General features: G+C 39.3%; 1 protein-coding gene across 13 annotated transcripts in view; it reads left to right on the forward strand.

Moving 5' to 3' along the window:
• CDC42BPA (CDC42 binding protein kinase alpha) overlaps positions 1-21295 on the forward strand; it is a 303926-nt gene that overhangs the window by 131121 nt on the left and 151510 nt on the right. For all 13 annotated transcript variants that reach the window (XM_036918407.2, XM_057507866.1, XM_036918400.2 and 10 more), the window contains exon 6: positions 10836-10929. In XM_036918407.2, coding sequence (XP_036774302.1) covers positions 10836-10929 — 94 coding nt within the window. The remainder of the gene's footprint in view (positions 1-10835; positions 10930-21295) is intronic.

Raw genomic sequence — 21295 nt, forward strand, 5'->3', positions numbered from 1 at the left:
CTATTCAATTGTGCTGTCATTAAGGCCTGTTCTACCTTGTGGATGGCCTGCACTGCCTCAGGTGTAAGGGAGCGCAGAGATGTTAGTTGTGAGTCCCCTTCTAGGATTTTAAATAGCGGTTTCAATTCAGTGGTAGGTATCTTTAAAAATGGCCGCAACCAATTAATGTCCCCTAGGAGTTTCTGGAAATCATTCAAAGTTCGCAGCTGATCATGTCTTATCTCAAGCTTTTGGGGGTAAATAACATCTGTGGAAATAGTGGCTCCTAGGAATTTGCTAATACTAGATTTTTGGACCTTCTCACTGGCTATATTCAGTCCCCAAGTCTCTAGGGATTTAGTGAGCTTTACATAGGCCTCTTCTACTTCTGCTGATTGTGGGGAGCAGAGAAGGATATCATCCATATAGTGAATGATTTTTAGTTTGGGGTAGTTTTCGCGAATTGGTGCTAGCGCTTGCTGAACATACAGTTGACATATGGTGGGGCTATTTGCCATCCCTTGAGGGAGGACTTTCCACTGAAATCTGGCGTCTGGTTGCTCATGATTAATAGCTGGCAGGGTGAAAGCAAACCTTTCTCTATCTTTGGTGTTTAGGTGTATGGAGAAGAAACAATCTTTGATGTCTATTATGATTACTTTCCATTCTTTGGGTAGAGCAGAGAGAAGTGGCAGTCCTGGCTGGACAGGTCCAAATAGCCTCATTTGAGCATTTACTGCTCTCAAGTCATGAAGCAATCTCCATGATCCTGACTTTTTTCTGATTATAAATATGGGCGTATTCCATGGAGATACAGAGGGTTCTAAATGTCCTAATTGGAGCTGTTCTTGTACTAAATGGTGAGCTGCTTCTAATTTCTCAGAGGATAGGGGCCACTGAGGAACCCATATGGCCTCCTCTGTAAGCCAAGGTATGGGCATGGCGTCTTCAATGGCCCCTATGAAAAACCCAAGCCGTGACGGTCATTTTTTACTTTGGGTAGGATAGGCTCCGTGCGTCCCTGTTGGTGTTTCCCTAGCCCTTTACCAGGGATGTATCCCATATCCATCATCATGCCTTGGGCGGGGGTGGAGTATTCATTAATGAGTTTAAGGCCTAGATCACGCATAACATCTCTTCCCCAGAGGTTGACTGGTAGAGGGAGTACATAAGGGGTAACTGTGCCTTCTTGTCCCTCAGGAGCCTGCCATTTTAATGGTTTGGCACTAATGGTAGGACTGGACTCATATCCTAAACCTTGTAAAGAGTGTGAGGACTGTGTTACAGGCCATTTGGAGGGCCACCAGGTTGCAGAGATAATACTTTTATCTGCTCCAGTGTCTAGGATTCCTTCAAAACTTTTTCCCTCTATTTTAAGGGTCAATTTTGGTCTGTCCGCCAAATCTAACACTATAAAGGCTGAGTTATAATCAGAGGACCCAAAGTTCTTTTCTCCTCTCTCAGTGGTGGTGGCAGGATAATTGGCATGAAGACTAGGCAGCACTAAGAGCTGGGCTATGCGGTCTCCTGGGGATATAGGGTAGATTCCTCTGGGGGCTGAGCACATAATTTTTACTTGTCCTTCATAGTCCTGATCAATAACTCCAGGGTGGACTACAAGGCCTTTTAAAGTAGCAGAAGAGCGCCCCAAGAGCAACCCAACTGTATCTGGTGGTAAGGGGCCTTTAAAGTCTGAGGGGATGGGTTGAACTCCCATCTGTGGAGTTAACACTATTCTGGTGGTGGCACGGATGTCCAATCCCGCGGAACCTGGAGTGGCTCTCCTCGGGGGGCTTGGTTGCTCCCAAATGATACTTGTGTGCTGGTTGCCCCATATATTTGCGGGCCCTGATGGCGGGGGCCCCTCTGGGCGTTTTTTGGCAGCTCTAAGGGTTTCCCTTCTATGTCTTTAACAGATCGGCATTCATTGGCCCAATGTCTGCCTTTTTTGCACTTAGGGCATAATCCAGGGGTCTTTTGGGTTGTGTGCTCTAAAGTTGGGCCTCTACACTCTCTCTTTATATGTCCTAATTTCCCACATTGAAAACATTTAATATTTTTATTAGTAATTCTGGCTTGTTTGTGGCTTTGTAATATAGCCGCGGCTAGGCCCGCATTGGTGAGTGGTCCCCCTATTTCTCTGCAGGCTTTTAGCCAAGCAGTCATCCCCTTCTGTTTCCAGGGTGTAATCGCTTGCCTGCATTCTTTGGTACACTGCTCGAATACTAATTGCTCCACTAGGGGCATAGCTTGCTCTTGGTCCCCAAATACTCTACCCGCGGCCTCCATCATGCGAGCGACAAAATCTGAAAATGGCTCGCTCGGCCCTTGGATAATCTTTGTCAAATTGCCTGATACTTCCCCTTTGTTAGTGAGGGCTTTCCATGCCTTAGCAGCGCACGCGTTTATTTGTGCGTACACCTGTGCGGGGAAGGCGGTCTGGTTGGCCACCCACTGTCCCTGGCCTGTCAACATATCATACGACCACGCGGGTTGCCCTTCGGCAGCGTTTGCACGTGCCTGGGTCATGCTGATATCATGCCACAATGCTTTCCACTCTATATATTGTCCCATACTAGTAAGGCATGCTTTAGTCACATACTGCCAATCTGTAGGTGTCATAGCTGTCTCTGTCAACCTTTCAATCTGTGCTAAGGTGTAGTTAGCACTGACTCCGTAAGCCCGAACGGACTCTGCTAGATCTTTAACTTGTTTATGGCTCAGGGGCTGGTGGGAGCGTACCCCGTTGTCCTCAAACACAGGGAACATTTGCTTAATTGCTTGTATGGTATCTGGGTGACAGAAAGTATGTGTACCGCTCACATAAGGTGGCGGAGCAGTGGGCGATGGAGAGCACCCTGCTTTCATTTTCTCTTTGGTCTGCCTTTCAGCCTTGCTGGTTCCCTTACTTCCGCACTTCGCGGTTCTAGTTTCCTCCTCCTCTTCCGAGGACATTAGTTCATCTTCTGATTCCCTATTGGAAAGTTGGAGTTCCCTCAACTCTTCCCAGGGGTATTTGCTATTTTCTCCGAGGCGGTCGTCACCTGCTTCTCGGGGCTCTTTCGCTTTTGCCCTGGACGGGCTCTCTCCCTCACTCTGGGGCTTTTTAACTTTCGTTTTAGTGGCCCTTTTTCGGCCGCGAGCTAGCTCTGTTTCCCATTCCGTTTCTGACATACTTTCTTGGATGTCTGACAAGGCTCTCTGACCTGCTTTTATCACCTTTTCACACTTTTCATCCTGCAGGCAAGCTCTAATCAGTTTCCATAGTGGTCTAGTGCCTCCTCTCAAGTGTCCCTCTTCTTCTTCTCTATCAAGATCTTTCCCTAACTTGTCCCAGCTCGGGATGGAGAGGGACCCTGAACAGATAAACCAGGGGGCAACACGGTCTACTTCTTTTACAAATGATCCTAAAACTTTGGCAGAGACCTTCAAATTTCGCTCTTTGAGAACTGCCTGTAGTGCTGAGACTAACGATGGTGCGTTTCCCATGGTGCCTCTTTATTTACAGAGAACCATCAGCCACCACCCTTAAAAGCGCGTCTCTCGGAACTTACTTCTCCAGGCTTTCTTCTGTCCTGCAGTTCTGAATCCTCTCCAGATGTCTGAAGGGTCCTCCCTGTGCCGGTGATGTTCTGGTTCCCGGGTTTCGGCACCACTTGTCGCGCGCCCCGTCCTCGCCGGCAAGAACAGCACGCAACAACAGCAGGATTCTTCTGCAGAAAGCTTTACTCTTCAGCTCTTTGTGAAACAAATGTGTCGGGCAGGACCCAGACGGGAAGAAAGGGTCTGCTTATATAGGCCTCATGCTCTACGCTGATTGGTGCTGTTGCATAGGCCTTAATTAGCATGACACTTTGGCCTGATTGGTTCATATGCTCAGACTCAATTTGCATGGGTTTTTGTTGCCCAAGTTGTTTTTCTCCCTTATGCAGGGACTTCCTCTTAAAGAGGGCGCCATTTTCAGGGTGCGGCAGGCGCGGCTACCAACAACAAGCTTATTCCAGAGGTTATATATAGAAATGCAATGGAACTAGAGTAGCTGAAACAATTTCAAAAAAGGAGAATAAAGTAGGAGAAATTGCTCTACCTGATATTAAGATTTGCTCTTTTGCAGCCTGAAGCAAGACTTTTGGGTAATGGTGGAGGAATAAATGCACAGACCACTGGATAGTAGGGAGCCCAAACAGAGACTAGCACAGACACTCACAACTGATTTTGACATAGGTACAAAAGTATTTCAATGGAGGAGGGATAGACTACAGCAAATGATGATAGAATAATAGGAAATAAATAAGAGTTACCTAAACCTCACACAAATACAAAAAATAATTCAAAATGGATTATGAATTTAAGTATACAATGTAAAAGTTCAAAACTTGTAGAAGAAAACATCTTCTGGACCCAGGGCTTGGTAAGTTCTTAAATGTAACAAGCATGATCTCTAAAACAAAAATTAATGAAGTGGACCTCATTGTGATTAAAAACATGTGCTCTACATAAACCTTTGGTAAGATGAAAGTCAAGCTATAGAATAGGGAAAAATATTTGCACACCATATGTCTGTCAAGGTTCTTATATATATAAAATATGTAAAGAATTCTCAAAACTTATAAAAAAAAACCCTCAAACAGTCCAATTTTTAAATGATCAAAAGACATGAATAGACATTTCACCCAGGAGGAGATACAGATGGCAACAAAGCACATAAAAATATGTTCAGCATCATTAGCTATTAGAAAAATGCAAATTAAAACCAACAAAATATCAATGAGAATATAGTAGAACAGCTAAAATTTAAAAATAGTGATAATACTTAATGGTGGTGAGGATGTGGAGAAAGTAAATCTCTCATACATTGCTGGTAGGAATGTAAAATGATACAGCTACACTGAAAAACAGTTTAAGGTCTTAAAAAAATTAAATATGCACTTACCATGTGACTCAGCAATTGCATTCTTAGGAATTTATCCAGAAAATCTAAACTTATATACACAGGAAAACCTGTACATAGAATGTTCATAGCAGCTTATTTGTAAGAGCAAAATACTGATAACAGACCAGGTGTCCTTCAATGGGTGAATGGTTGAACAAACCATATATCCATACAGTGGATGCTACTCAACCATAAAAAGGAATAAACTAGTGATACATCTAACAACCTGGATGGACCTTCAGGGCATTCTGCCTCCTGAGAAGAATTAAATCTCAAAACGTTACTTGCTAGATGATTCCATGTATATAACATTGTCTTGCCAATGGATTTCAGCCCTGGGCAAGTTCACTATGGATTCAGTGAAATAGAGGAATGACAGTGGAATGTTCTTGGGGTGAAAGGGTTTATTACTCAGCTTGTTTCCCAGTGATAGGTGGAGCACTAGAATTACATCTGCATCCAACAGTCTGCAGGTCTGTAATCCTCCTTTGTCTCTGCCTCTGCCCAGAGCGCTGGGCAGAGCTCTTTATATAGTGACTCAGTAAATAATAGCTAATTACCTAGGGTATGAAAGCAGTAGCCTAGCAGCAGGCTAGTTACATCATCAATTTGTTTAGGTTTAGGTGAGGATCCTGGCCATAAGACCTTCACTTTATCCACAAACATTCTTGAAATACCAAAACTACAGATTCAGAGAAGAAATGAATGGTTTCCAAGCAACAGAGATTGGGCAAGTGTTGGGAGTGGGAGGGGATAGAAGGGCAGCATGAGGGAGTCCTATTTTCGTGGTGATAGAACAGTTGTGCATCTTGCTTGTGGGGGTAGTTTATGCCTGGTATAAAATTGCATGGAACTACACACATGCACACACACATGTTTAAAAAAAAGATGGAAGACTGAATCAGTGTACCATGGCTAATTTCCTGGCTTTGCTGTTGTGCTACAGCTATATAGGGAAACTGGGTGGAGGGAACATGCAACTCATTGTACTATTTTTGCAATTTTCTTCAAGTCCATAATCACTTCAGAATAAAAAGGTTTTAAGAAAATACTTCTCTTACTTGCTTTTCTGAAGTCTGGAAACCAAGCCAAGAGCCTCACCGTCATGTTACACCTGCAATTCATATAAATTTTGGTGAATTCTCAAGACTGTCAAATTTGCTTAGGCTCCTGGCCTGCCAGGAAGTAATTTTTCTTAACCTATAAGGCTGGGACCTGTAATGTGAGTACTTTGGTGTCATTGGCATATAGATGATAAGCAAGTCATGGAATAAGCTGAGTCCACTTGGTGAAACATGGACAGTACTGAAGATGATCCAAGGCTGAGCCCTGAGGAGCCTCCAATAGGAGCAGACAACAGAGTAAACTACAAAGAAATAGCCAAGGGTTGGGAAAATACTGAGAGCACAGACAAGGTGTCTGATGGGAAAAGTAAATTGTCATTCTCTGTATATTTTATTACATTAAGGCCTTAGCTGACACATTTCAAACAAATGTTTAATATCTTTTTTTCCTATGGATACTAGTGTCCTGGTGTTGGGAGTGGAAGTGGGGGGTCGCTATAGGATATCACTTGCTTTTATATAAGTACTGTGCTCTTTACCTTCAATTTATTGCTGTTTGAAAAGACTGAGTTTAAGAAAATATATCTGCTTCATAGTTGTGCCCAAGATGGACACATTTCAAATTTTATAAATTCATTCATTGCAAAAATATTGTTCAATCAGTACTGTTTTTCTACTATTCTAGCAACTTTCTTGGGTGAAAGACACAATAGAAGATGAGTAAATAGTCCTTCATTTTGAGAAGTTAGTTGCAGATAAGCGTAATTATAATAATAGAGAGCAATTAAATTTTAAAAAATCATGTTAAAAACAGTAAAGATTATGTACCTAAACATTGTGTAGATGAAAATTAAAAATAAATAAGTAGATGAGCAAGTGAGTCAGAAAGACCTTGGAAAAAACCTTGTCTGACAGAAATAAGATACTTCAGGAGATTGAAATAGCCTAGCTAAGGAAGGAGGGCTAAAGTAAACAGGATATACAAATGATTACTATTAAGGTTCAGAAATACTTTATCATAATGCTAAAGATGTCACTTGAATACTTAGAAAAATGCAATATAAAGGAAGTATTGTTATAAAAGCATGTATGTATTTTCCTATGCTTTTAAACAAAATGTTTTTTTTCCTGTGTTTATTGAAATACTATTTTAGCAGTTATAAAATACCTTATTGTCAATCTGTCGGCTCACATATTAGACTTTGCCATAGACGTTCTTTAATTTTCAACTTAAAGTTTGAATGTGATGAGAGCTGAGGTACACAAAACTAAATAACCTCTCTAGTTGACTTTAATATCCTGTCAGAGTTGGAAACTTCTGCCTTGAAGATTAACTAATATTGTTATATCCACATTTTATTATTATAGGCGTAATGTTTACAATAACCATGCTCTGGTACTGATGTTCTAGTGAAGTAGTAAAAAGCCAAAATGACCTAAAGAATATTGTCCTTTCAATATGGCCTCTAAATTGTTTTGGAATGCTCTTTTTTGTTCTTAATGTTGTAAATATAAAATAGGTATCATTATAAATATTAATTTTGACTTAGAGTTTTAAAGTAATTCTGTTCCTTTTAAGCCAAATGTTACTTGCTTTTGCTCAGGGACAAGGAAAATTACAGACTTTAGGAACTAATTAATGATAACTGGTATGATTCATATTCAAATTAGGAAGAAACTTGAATAATGTTCTTACAATGATGTAGAGATTTTATCTCTTCTGAACAATTCTTTCTCAGTTTTCATGGATTGTGAAAGTTGGAACTAATGTTTTGCCTGAATTTCCCTTTCACTCCCTTTATTGACAATACTTGGTGTCTGCCTTGGCTGGCTGCCACCTTATTTGCAATATGCCACTGACTCAGAGTGATTCTGAATGCTGGATGTTATTTTGCTTCATATATGAGAAAATGGAATTGCTGTTCCATTGTTCCATTTATCCATTGCATGTAACACACTGTGTTTCCAGAAGCAGACACTGAGACAAAATGGGTAATGCAAGTTGTATTAGGGATTAACACCATGGAAGGGAGTTGGAGGAAGCAGGATTAGACAGGGAGAAGTCAGGTTGCACTGCCGGCTGGAGCCTCAGCCAGCCCCACAAGGAGTTCTGAACTGTCTTGTGACCCATCAGAGTCATTCCTCTTTTAGTTGAAATGGTCAAGTATTTGTATTTCCACATCAATCAGTCAGTGGATATGGACGACCGAAAAGACATGTCTTTTGGTGAAGAGGCTCTGGGCAGCTTTGAAGGAGCTGAGAGTTGGGAGCTGTCTGCTGACACCTGAGGCAAACCCTCTGTAGGAGAAGGCAGCACATTTGTGTCTACCAGAGACCCTGATAGATGTTGACTAAGATAAAGCAACAGTCACCTTTTTGCTCAAGAGTCTGCCATTTCGGCAGGAATGGGCAGGGGCTGCTGTCTGTGATAGAGGATGAGTTGTAGTGGCTCACCTGGGGTTGGAAGATCCACTATCAAGGTAGCTCACTCACATAGCTAGCCCATCAGCTGGGAGTCCAGCCAGAGCTAGAGGTCTGGGATAAACTTAAGTGGTCTCAACAAAACTATGTATGTAAGGTGTTGGATGTGTTAATTAACTCAGTAGTGGGAGTCCTTTCACAATGTTGATGTGTATCAAATCATCACATTATATACACTTTACATGTATTGGTTTTGTCAATTATACCTCAGTAAAGCTGGAAAAAATGAAAGACAAAAAAAAAGTTATAGATTATAAGACTACATTAGGTATTTAATACTTCTTACAAATAAAAGACTATAAACAATGTGGAAAAATGAGCCCACATGCTGGGAGAAGATATTTGTAACACATGTAATGAAGTTGGAGTAAACAGAATTCCTGAAAATGAACCAGAAAACAAAAACAGCATGCACACAGTATAATGGCAAGGGATATTTTACAGAAGAGGAATCTAAGATGACCACTGATAATATGAAAAAGATTCCTAACCATATTAGTAATCATGCTGGTTAAGATGCACATCTCTCATCATAGCAATTCCACTTCTCGATGTATAGCCTGGAGAAATGTTCACATACGAGCACTAAGAGATGCTTATAAAAATATTCGTCTCAGAATTTTGTGTAATAGCAAAAACCTAAATTAATCTAAAATTGTTGGAAACAATCTAAATTCCATTACCAGAAGAATTGATAAATAAATTTGGTATATGAAAGTATTCCATATAGCAGTTAAAATTAATGAACTAGAACAATATTAATCAACATGGATAAATTTTAGAAACATAATACTAGAATAAAACCAAGTTAAAAAAGGTTCCTACACACTGTGGTATCAATTATAAAGTTTAAAGACATTCAGAAAAATACATAGTCTTATGGTTACATATATATGTACAAATAATATAAAATATGCATGGATATAGTAAACATCAAATGTGGGGCAGTGGCAGCTAACCTCTAGGTTGTGGAGTAAAGGGATAATGTCAGGAAGAGTGATGGGATTCCTAAGGGGTATCAGTGCTTCCTATAATGTCTTGGTTAAGTGTTTTCCATTTCATTAATTATAATGTTATAAATACAATTTATTTGTCTTAATAAGTTTTATAATTCCTATTTTTTAAAATAATAAAAAATTCTTGAAATTTGTAAATCCTGCTTTGTAATTCCTTTAGTCTTCTTTAAAATCTGAGAAATATGCCAGTAGCAGTTACATATAGTGACTATATAGCTTAATATTTTGAAAATAAAGAATAAAGTAGTCTAGGTAATTTCCAAAGTTCATTTCAGTTCTAAAATGTATTTCTTTGATGTTTCCAAACAACAGAAAATTTTTCTTTGGATAACTTTTCTGGCAGTTCAGGATAAATTCAAATAATCCTATACAGGTTATTGTTTTCAGTCTATCTGCCTCTCTCTATTAAGCAATCATCTATAATTTACAGGAGTAATCAAACTTTCTCTAAAGGGTCAGATAGGAAATATTTTAGACTTTGAAGGCCATGGTTTCTGTCAGAACTGCTCAGCACTGCCATTGTGGTAGGAAAGCTTCTATAGTAGATACTTGAATGGGTGTGGCTGCATGCCAGCCAATAAAACTTTGTAAGAACAGGCATCAGGCTGGATTTTGCCCATGGGTTATAATTTGGCAACCTGTGGTGTACAACACACAGAGATTACTTAAGTAATCAAGGTAGAACTATTATTATCCCCATATTACAGGTGGGAAAAGTGAGGCAGAGACCTTAAGTGGCATCATTCAGGTTAAAGGTATCCTACCATACTCCCATTAACTACATGGCAGTAGAAATTTTTTTCACATGTATAATATTCATAGAAAATTCTTTCTCCTCTGAAAGTGAATTGATAGGTTCTAATCTCTTAGTTTTTCACAATTAAAATTTTTATAGTGTGCTGAGAAACTGTTGCTAGATCTTCTTTACAAAATCATTTTAATCTACATTGATGTTCAACGTGTAGGAAGCATATTTTTCCCTCTTCAATTTCAAGGGCTAGAGGATAATATGTTTTGTGGATATCAAGTAATTATGGTTCTTCTCTGAATGCAGAAAGTACGCCTACCATAGTTACATTGGAATCTGGAAGCCTGAAGGGAAGGATATGACTTTAATTCAGCCTGAATGAAAATTACTACAGGACTTTTTATCTTCAGGAGAACACCGAAATTGCATGTGTTTAAGAAAAATTTTAATATAAATCAGAGCCAGGATTTGAACCTATTAAATAGTCAAATAGATTTCCTTAGACTGCAACTTTAAAAGACGTTGAGATTTTCAAACATGAAAGTTATCTGTCCAAGTAACTGATTATATTCATTTTTCCCAATTGAAAGTTGAATGTATCTGTTTTTTCTCAGGGACATCAAACCTGACAATATATTGATGGACATGAATGGACATATTCGGTTAGCAGATTTTGGTTCTTGCCTGAAACTGATGGAAGATGGAACGGTAAATAAAGCTGAATCTTAAATTATTTTACCTGTAGACATTTCCCTTGCTACTCATCTTGTTCATCTGTTTTAGATACCTTCTGTTTATATTACCTAACCATCCATCCATCCATCCATCCATTTGTCTGTGTTCTATGTCCATTTGTCTATCTTCTGCAAAGATATTTAGGCATATTTATTCATAATCATGCTTGTCTATAAAATCATATGTCAATTTCAACTGCTTGTATTAATGATCTTAAGATTGATACAGGAAGACTTGTATGAAACATTGTTCTTTCTTTAGCTGAACTGTTTATTGTACTTGAGATAGTTTTAGTTTCAGAGGGGTGAAGAAACTGAATTTCATATGGAGAAAGAAAATGACTCCTTCACTTTTACTTCTTTATCATCTTTCTAGTTGTCTAGTTTTCCTGGGGAACAGTGTTCAACAAATGAATGCTTTTATCAGAAAGTTCTCTAAGTTGATTCAGTTTTGTATTGCCATTTACTATAGTTCTGCTAACACTAGGCCCCTCCATTGTTTTCTTTGACTTAAAAGTTTATATGCCCCAATTTTATTCCCTGTTTTTTTGTTTTTACTTCAGTTTCCTGGCTGTATAGCAGAGATCCAAATATATATCATTTTAATTGGCAGAAACCTTATTGAAGAGCAGTTAGTATAATATATTTCAAAGGCCATGAAAGTATGACATTATTCTGAACCAGTAATTTGAGTTCTGAAAATGTATCCTAAGGATATAACATTAAAAAAAAATTATAGAGGAGACGGAGCCAACATGGCGGCGTGAGTAGGACAGTGGGAATCTCCTCCCAAAAACATATATACTTTTGAAAATACAACAAACACAACTAGCCCTAAAAGAGAGACCAGAAGATGCAGGACAGTGGCCAGACTGCAGCTACACCAGCGAGAACCCAGCGACTGGAGAAAGGGGTAAGATACAAGCCCCGGCCCGGCGGGACCCGAGCGCCCCTCCCCCCAGCTCCCGGCGGGAGAAGAGCAGGCAGAGCGGGAGGGAGACGGAGCCCAGGACTGCTGAGCACCCAGCCCCAGCCATCCGGGCCAGAGCGCAGACACAGTACGTGCCCAGGGGGCCCTGGATACTGGGGGAACAGGGAGTAAGACCTCTGAGCGGGTGCCGAAGCTGATGCCCCTGTGACAAAGAAAAACGGGGGCTTTTTGAAAGTCTTAAAGGGACAGGGACTTAACAGCTTGACGGAAAGAACCCAGGTCACAGTACAGCAGCTGGAAATTACAGGGAAAACCGGGTGCACTAACCCCCTGGGCAACAGCTCTGAGACCCCTCACGGAGGCAAACAGTCAAGCAGCCCCCCCATCCATCACCCCACCGGGCGCTGCGAAAGCAGAGAAGCAGCCTGAGACAAATTCCGCCCACAGAAAGGGAAATTTCTCCCTTCCGGCCAGGCAAGACACAAAGACCCACTCTACACGCAATTACCCAACACAAGCCACTAGGGGTCGCAGTTGTCCCAGTAAAGAAAGGCCAGTAGCAAGTGAAAATTTTGGCCCTCCCAGCTGACAGTCAATAGCACCTGTCAACATGAAAAGGCAAAAAAATATGATCCAGACAAGACTAACCCAGACAGCTTCGGCATCTGCTACATCTTCCCCTGAGAAGGAATCTGGGGAGATAGATTTAGCCAGTCTTCCTGAAAAAGAATTCAAAACAAAAGTCATAACCATGCTGATGGACTTGCAGAGAAATATGCAAGAACTAAGGAAGGAGAATTCAGAAATAAAACAAGCTCTGGAAGGACTTCAAAACAGAATGGACGAGATGCAAGAGACCATTAATGGACTAGAAAACAGAGAACAGGAACGCAGAGAAGCTGATGCAGAGAGAGATAAAAGGATATCCAGGAATGAAAGAATTTTAAGAGAGCTGAGTGATCAATCTAAAAGAAATAATATAAGAATCATAGGCATTCCAGAAGAAGTAGAGAGAGAAAAGGGGATAGAAAATGTCTTTGAAGAAATAATTGCTGAAAATTTCCCCAAACTAGGGGAAGAAATGGCCTCTCAGACCACAGAGGTACATAGAACTCCCATGACAAGGGATCCAAGGAGGGCAACACCAAGACACATAATAATTAAAATGGCAAAGATCAAAGACAAGGACAAAGTATTACAGGCAGCCAGAGAGAAAAAAAAGGTTACCTACAAAGGAAAACCCATCAGGCTATCATCAGACTTCTCAACAGAAACCCTACAGGCCAGAAGAGAATGGCATGATATACTTAATGCAATGAAACAGAAGGGCCTCCAACCAAGACTACTGTATCCAGCACGAATATCATTTAAATATGAAGGAGGGATTAAACAATTCCCAGACAAGCAAAAGTTGAGGGAATTTGCCTCCCACAAACCACCTATTCAGGGCATCCTACAGGGATTGCTCTAGATGGGAGCACTCCTAAAAAGAGCAAACAACAAAACACCCAACATATGAAGAAGGGAGGAGGAGGAATAAGAAGGGAGAGAAATAAAGAATCATCAGACTGTGTTTATAATAGCTCAACAAGCGAGTTAAGTTAGACAGTAAGATAGTAAAGAAGCTAACCCTAAACCTTTGGTAACCACAAACTTAAAGCCTGCAATGGCAATAAATTCATACCTTTCAATAATCACCCTAAATGTAAATGGACTGAATGCACCAATCAAAAGACACAGAGTAATAGAATGGATAAAAAAGCAAGATCCATCCATATGCTGCTTACAAGAGACTCACCTCAAACCCAAAGACACGCACAGACTTAAAGTCAAGGGATGGAAAAAGATATTTCAAGCAAACAACAGAGAGAAGAAAGCAGGTGTTGCAATTCTGGTATCAGACAAAACAGATTTCAAAATAAAGAAAGTAACAAAAGACAAAGAAGGACATTACATAATGATAAAGGCCTCAGTCCATCAAGAGGATATAACCATTATAAATATATATGCACCCAATACAGGAGCACCAACATACCTGAAACAAATATTAATAGAACTAAAGGAGGAAATAGAATGCAATGCATTCATTCTAGGAGACTTCAACACACCACTCACTCCAAAGGACAGATCCACCAGACAGAAAATAAGTAAGGACACAGAGGCACTGAACAACAAACACATTAGAACAGATGGACCTAATAGACATCTACAGAACTCTACATCCAAAAGCAACAGGATACACATTCTTCTCAAGTGCACATGGAACATTCTCCAGAATAGACCACATACTAGGACACAAAAAGAGCCTCAGTAAATTCCAAAAGATTGAAACCCTACCAACCAACTTTTCAGACCACAAAGGCATTAAACTAGAAATAAACTGTTCAAAGAAAGCAAAAAGGCTCACAAACACATGGAGGCTAAACAACACGCTCCTAAATAATCAATGGATCAATGACCAAATCAAAATGGAGATCCAGCAATATATGGAAACAAATGACAACAACAACACTAAGCCCCAACTTCTGTGGGACACAGCAAAAGCAGTCTTAAGAGGAAAGTATATAGCAATCCAAGCATATTTAAAAAAGGAAGAGCAATCCCAAATGAACGGTCTAATGTCACAACTATCGAAATTGGAAAAAGAAGAACAAATGAGGCCTAAGGTCAGCAGAAGGAATAAATAAAGATCAGAGAAGAAATAAATAAAATTGAGAAGAATAAAACAATAGCAAAAATCAATGAAACCAAGAGCTGGTTCTTCGAGAAAATAAACAAAATAGATAAGCCTCTAGCCAGACTTATTAAGAGGAAAAGAGAGTCAACACACATCAACAGTATCAGAAATGAGAAAGGAAAAATCACGACGGACCCCGCAGAAATACAAAGAATTATTAGAGAGTACTATGAAAACCTGTATGCTAACAAGCTGGGAAACCTAGGAGAAATGGACAACTTCCTAGAAAAATATAACCTTCCAAGACTGACCCAAAAAGAAACAGAAAATCTAAACAGACCAATTACCAGCAATGAAATTGAAGCGGTAATCAAAAAACTACCAAAGAACAAAACCCCCGGGCCAGATGGATTTACCTCGGAATTTTATCAGACATACAGGGAAGACATAATACCCATTCTCCTTAAAGTTTTCCAAGAAATAGAAGAGGAGGGGATACTCCCAAACTCATTCTATGAAGCTAACATCACCCTAATACCAAAACCAGGCAAAGACACCACCAAAAAAGAAAACTACAGACCAATATCCCTGATGAACGTAGACGCAAAAATACTCAACAAAATTTTAGCAAACCGAATTCAAAAATACATCAAAACCATCGTACACCATGACCAAGTGGGATTCATCCCAGGGATGCAAGGATGGCACAACATTCGAAAGTCCATCAACATCATCCACCACATCAACAAAAAGAAAGACAAAAACCACATGATCATCTCCATAGATGCTGAAGAAGCATTTGACAAAGTTCAACATCCATTCATGATAAAAACTCTCAGCAAAATGGGAATAGAGGGCAAGTACCTCAACATAATAAAGGCCATCTATGAAAAACCCACAGCCAACATTATATTGAATAGCGAGAAGCTGAAAGCATTTCCGCTGAGATCGGGAACTAGACAGGGATGCCCACTCTCCCCACTGTTACTTAACATAGTACTGGAGGTCCTAGCCACGGCAATCAGACAAAACAAAAAAATACAAGGAATCCAGATTGGCAAAGAAGAAGTCAAACTGTCACTATTTGCAGATGACATGATACTGTACATAAAAAACCCTAAAGACTCCACCCCAGAACTACTAGAACTGATATCGGAATACAGCAAAGTTGCAGGATACAAAATCAACACACAGAAATCTGTGGCTTTCCTATATACCAACAATGAACCAACAGAAAGAGAAATCAGGAAAACAACTCCATTCACAATTGCATCAAAAAAAATAAAATACCTAGGAATAAACCTAACCAAAGAAGTGAAAGACTTATATTCTGAAAACTACAAGTCACTCTTAAGAGAAATTAAAGGGGACAACACTAACAGATGGAAATGCATCCCATGCTCATGGCTAGGAAGAATTAATATCGTCAAAATGTCCATCCTGCCCAAAGCAATATACAGATTTGATGCAATCCCTATGAAACTACCAGCAACATTCTTCAATGAACTGGAACAAATAATTCAAAAATTCATATGGAACCACCAAAGACCCCGAATAGCCAAAGCAATCCTGAGAAAGAAGAATAAAGTAGGGGGGATCTCACTCCCCAACTTCAAGCTCTACTATAAAGCCATAGTAATCAAGACAATTTGGTACTGGCACAAGAACAGAGCCACAGACCAATGGAACAGACTAGACAATCCAGACATTAACCCAGACATATATGGTCAATTAATATTTGATAAAGGAGCCATGGACATACAATGGCGAAATGACAGTCTCTTCAACAGATGGTGCTGGCAAAACTGGACAGCTACATGTAGGAGAATGAAACTGGACCATTGTCTAACCCCATATACAAAAGTAAACTCAAAATGGATCAAAGACCTGAATGTAAGTCATGAAACCATTAAACTCTTGGAAGAAAACATAGGCACAAACCTCTTAGACATAAACATGAGTGACCTCTTCTTGAACATATCTCCCCGGGCAAGGAAAACAACAGCAAAAATGAACAAGTGGGACTATATTAAGCTGAAAAGCTTCTGTACAGCAAAAGACACCATCAATAGAACAAAAAGGAACCCTACAGTATGGGAGAATATCTTTGAAAATGACACATCCGATAAAGGCTTGACGTCCAGAATATATAAAGAGCTCACACGCCTCAACAAACAAAAAACAAATAACCCAATTAAAAAATGGGCAGAGGAACTGAACAGACAGTTCTCCAAAAAAGAAATACAGATGGCCAACAGACACATGAAAAGATGCTCCACATCGCTAATTATCAGAGAAATGTAAATTAAAACTACAATGAGGTATCACCTCACACCAGTAAGGATGGCTGCCATCCAAAAGACAAACAACAACAAATGTTGGCGAGGCTGCGGAGAAAGGGGAACCCTCCTACACTGCTGGTAGGATTGTAAATTTGTTCAACCATTGTGGAAAGCAGTATGGAGGTACATCAAAATGCTCAAAACAGACATACCATTTGACCCAGGAATTGCACTCCTAGGAATTTACCCTAAGAATGCAGCAATCAAGTATGAGAAAGACCAATGTACCCCTATGTTTATCGCAGCACTATTTACAATAGCCAAGAATTGGAAGCAACCTAAATGTCCATCGATAGATGAATGGATAAAGAAGATGTGGTACATATACACAATGGAATACTGCTCAGCCATAAGAAAAGGGCAAATCCAACCATTTGCAGCAACATGGGTGGAGCTGGAGGGTATTATGCTCAGTGAAACAAGCCAAGCAGAGAAAGAGAAATACCAAATGATTTCGCTCATCTGTGGAATATAAGAACAAAGGAAAAACTGAAGGAACAAAACAGCAACAGAATCACAGAACTCAAGAATGGACTAACAGGTACCAAAGGGAAAGGGACTGGGGAGGATGGGTGGGTAGGGAGGGATAAGGGGGGGCAGAAAAAGAGGGGTATTAAGATTAGCATCCATAGCGGGGTGGGAGAAAGGGGAGGGCTGTACAACACAGAGAAGACAAGTAGTGATTCTACAACAGTTTGCTATGCTGATGGACAGTGACTGTAAAGGAGTATATAGGGGGGACCTGGTATAGGGGATAGCCTAGTAAACAAAGTATTCGTCATGTAAGTGTAGATTAATGATAAAAAAAAAAAAGCAGTTCCTATGTGTTGACCTCTAATGAGTTCTACACAATGATATAAAGGGCATATAAAAGTGTAGGCAAAGGGTCTGTTTGTGTTTATACAGAGGATCAAAGCCTAATTTGGCTGCCCCGAAAATGAACTAAGATACGATATGAAAAAGAACTTCCAACATCAGCACTCTCGGGAAGACTCATGACAGAAGATGATCAGCAAAAAAAAAAAAAAACTCCAACAAAGATCCACGCACTGTCACAGGTGTAGATGCACTCATCCCACCAGTTCCTGGACTTGTCATGGGAATGATGAAGGAGATATCTAAGCTGGCCTGTGCATACAGTAAAACAAAAATTGGACTGGACCTATACTGTTGGAACTCAACCAAGAATTAGGAGAAGTGCAAATTGTAGCACTCCAAAATCTTACAACCACAGACTATTTATCGTTAAAAGAACATATGGGATATGAACAGTCCCCAGGAATGGGTTGTTCTAGTTTATCTGAATTCTCTCAGACTGTTTAAGTTCAGTCGGACAATATCCACCATATCATAGATAAGTTTTCACAAATGCCTAAGGTGCCTAACTGGTTTTCTTGGTTTCACTGGAGATGGCTGGTAATTACAGGTATGCTTTGTTTAGGTAACTATATTCCTATTATGTTAATGTGTGTGCACAATTTAATTAGTAGTTTAAAACCTATCCATGCTGAAGTTACTCTACAAGAAGATATGTCAAAGAAATAATCAATCTTCCCAGGTTTTCTTCTGCCTGCTACTTCTATAGCTTTTCTTCTTCCTACCTAATCACAACCTTTAAATAGAACCCGTGCCACATGTCGAATTTACCAAGTATCATAATTCTTCCAAGTGGTAAAGACACCTCAAGACAAATGCTGGGCATAGAAGCCACAGGGCATAAATATGCAAAGAAGTAAAAAGCTAACCTTTTCAAACAATAAGGCTTCTCTCTCACTTACCAACTTAACATTTCCCTGTATGGCCCCGGAAGATGACTGGTTAGCCAGAGACGGGTAAGATTCCTCAAGGGAGGAACAACCTAAGACAGGCACAGTCGCAGGGGGCCATCTGGTGAGAAAATGGGGAGCAGCAGAGGTGAGGCTTAGAACCTCCCCCCTCATGTTCTGAGAGAAATCTTCTGCATACATGGATGTTTATTGCCCTCGTCTAGCTCGGATTGACACATAGTCTACAGGCACACACCTGATCATCTACATTTGCTCTCTTAGAACACTAAACTCTGTTTTCTACCTTTATCTCGTATCTACCTACCACTTCAGCATTTTACTAAAAATAATAATGATAGAGAAATGTGGTATCCACATATAAATCAAGTTTAAAAATCAAATGAATATTCATATTTGAACTGTGTATAGTTCATAATGCATGAACAAAACCGAAAGCTTCTGTGATGACTGCCCTTGCACTGTTCACCATGTAACTTATTCACTATGTAAGAATTTGTACTCCATGTAAGAATTTGTTCGTTATGCACCAGAAGATTGGAGACTGACGAAAATTAGGCTTGGGGTGGATTAATGATTGTGCATTGAGTATTGACCCCCCTATACAGAAATTTATTGTGGTTAACAACTATTTGATCAATAAATATGAGAGATGCCCTCACAAAAAAAAAAAAAATATATATATATATATATATATATATATATATATATATATATAAACACACTTCCAATTGTAAAATAAATAAGTAGCCGGGATGTAATGTATAGCATAAGGAATATAGTCAAAATATTGTAACAACTTGGTATGGTGATACCTGGTACCTAGAATTATCATGTATATAAATGTTGAATCACTGTGTTGTACACCTGAAACTAATGTAATGCAATACTGTTGTCAACTACCCTTCAATAAAAAAATAAAAAATAAAAAATAAAATTATAACTTCTGCCTCTGGCCTTGATGGAGGGAATAATTGGTACCAAATTATCCTCCTACTGTAAACAACTATAAAACTGGGCACAATATTTGAGAGAACTGTTTTCAAGCAATGATCAACAGGTACCACCAGACTGTTGTCTCTGAGAGAAATGAATTCATGAGGTGTGCCTCATAATTTCCCAGGATTGGGACAGTTTGCTGAGTGGGATGCAGAAAGCTAGAGTTACAGCAGTTCTACAGAGCTGAGGAAGAGGTCAGAGTTGAGGTTGCAAGGCAGCTGGAATCTGCAGGGCTTGACAATGGAGAGGAGGAAGTTATATAGAGAGAGGGCTTAATGTGATCCATATGGTGGTATCTCATGAAGGTTGGACTGTATGTAGGCAGTATAAGGCCATGTGAGACTTACCAAATAGTAGAGGCTACCTATTTAAAAGTCAAACAGATTACTGGAAATCAAGCAGTGCCAGAGAAGAAACAGTGCCAAGAGATACTGAAATTTCAGCCCTGGAGAGCTAGTTAACACCATTATAAAATGAAAGACTTAAATCTGACTTTGGCATCCTAAATCCAAGTCCTGATGAGATCCTGAGTTTGAAAGTGGTTGTCCAAATAAAGGGGCTTGAGATAACTCTTAGACTATCTATAAATCTGCCCTCAGAGAGTGTAACCGTAAGCTAATCCATATTCTAGGAGATTAGTCGATATTTTAAAATCTGCTTAAATAAGAATTAATATTCTTTAGAGGAGGATAACAGAATCCATACTCTCTACAATATCTTATTAATGATGACCAGCATTCAATCAGAAATCAGTCGACCAAACAAAAAAGGGGTAGAGTAGGGTGGATTGTGATACAGTTAAAAAATAAATGTAGTCAGTAGAAACCTGGGTAGTACAAATATTAGACTTAGCAGACAGGGACTTAATGAAACCATTATGAATGTGATTGAAGAATCAAATGAAAATATTGTCTTAAAGATTGCACAAGTAAGGAATCTCAGCAGAAAAATAAATCAAATGGATCTTTTAGAACATGAAAGGTATAGTAATAGAAATAAAAAATTCATATGAGGAGGTTAACAGTATCTTAGAGATGAGAGAAGAAAGAGTCAAAGAATTTGAAGACAGGTCAATAGAGATCATCTAATCTGAAGAACAGAGAAGATTGAAGCAAAATAAATATATGCTCAGGGATTCATTTAGAATCCTAGAAAAAGAAGAGAGTAAGTTGGAGCAGAAAAATTTGTGTAATTGATGGCTCAGACTTACCAATTGTGATGAAAAACAGTTATAAGGATCTTAGCCTATTTCAAGGTTATGAAAGGAACCCACCTGACCACAATTAAATTTCTGAAAAGTAAATATGAAGATAAATCATTGAAAACAGCCAGAAGGAAAAACACTATAAATAACCTGGGAAAATGATAAGAATCACCATTGACCTCTCTTCAGAAATAATAGAATGATATCTTTAAAGTGCTGAAAGAAAAAAAAATCTGTAGATCAACACTTTAATGTCAAGCAAAAATATCCTTTAAAAATGAAGGTGAATTAAAGACATTTTTCAAATAAATGAAAGATGAGAGATTAATTCTTCCTCAGACTTGGATGCTAAAGAATGTCCTTCATGCCAGGTATCCTTCATGATAGCTTTTGGATACTTAGA

The sequence above is a fragment of the Manis pentadactyla genome, chromosome 9 (genome assembly GCF_030020395.1).
Source record: "Manis pentadactyla isolate mManPen7 chromosome 9, mManPen7.hap1, whole genome shotgun sequence".
Classification (NCBI taxonomy): Eukaryota; Metazoa; Chordata; class Mammalia; order Pholidota; family Manidae; genus Manis; species Manis pentadactyla.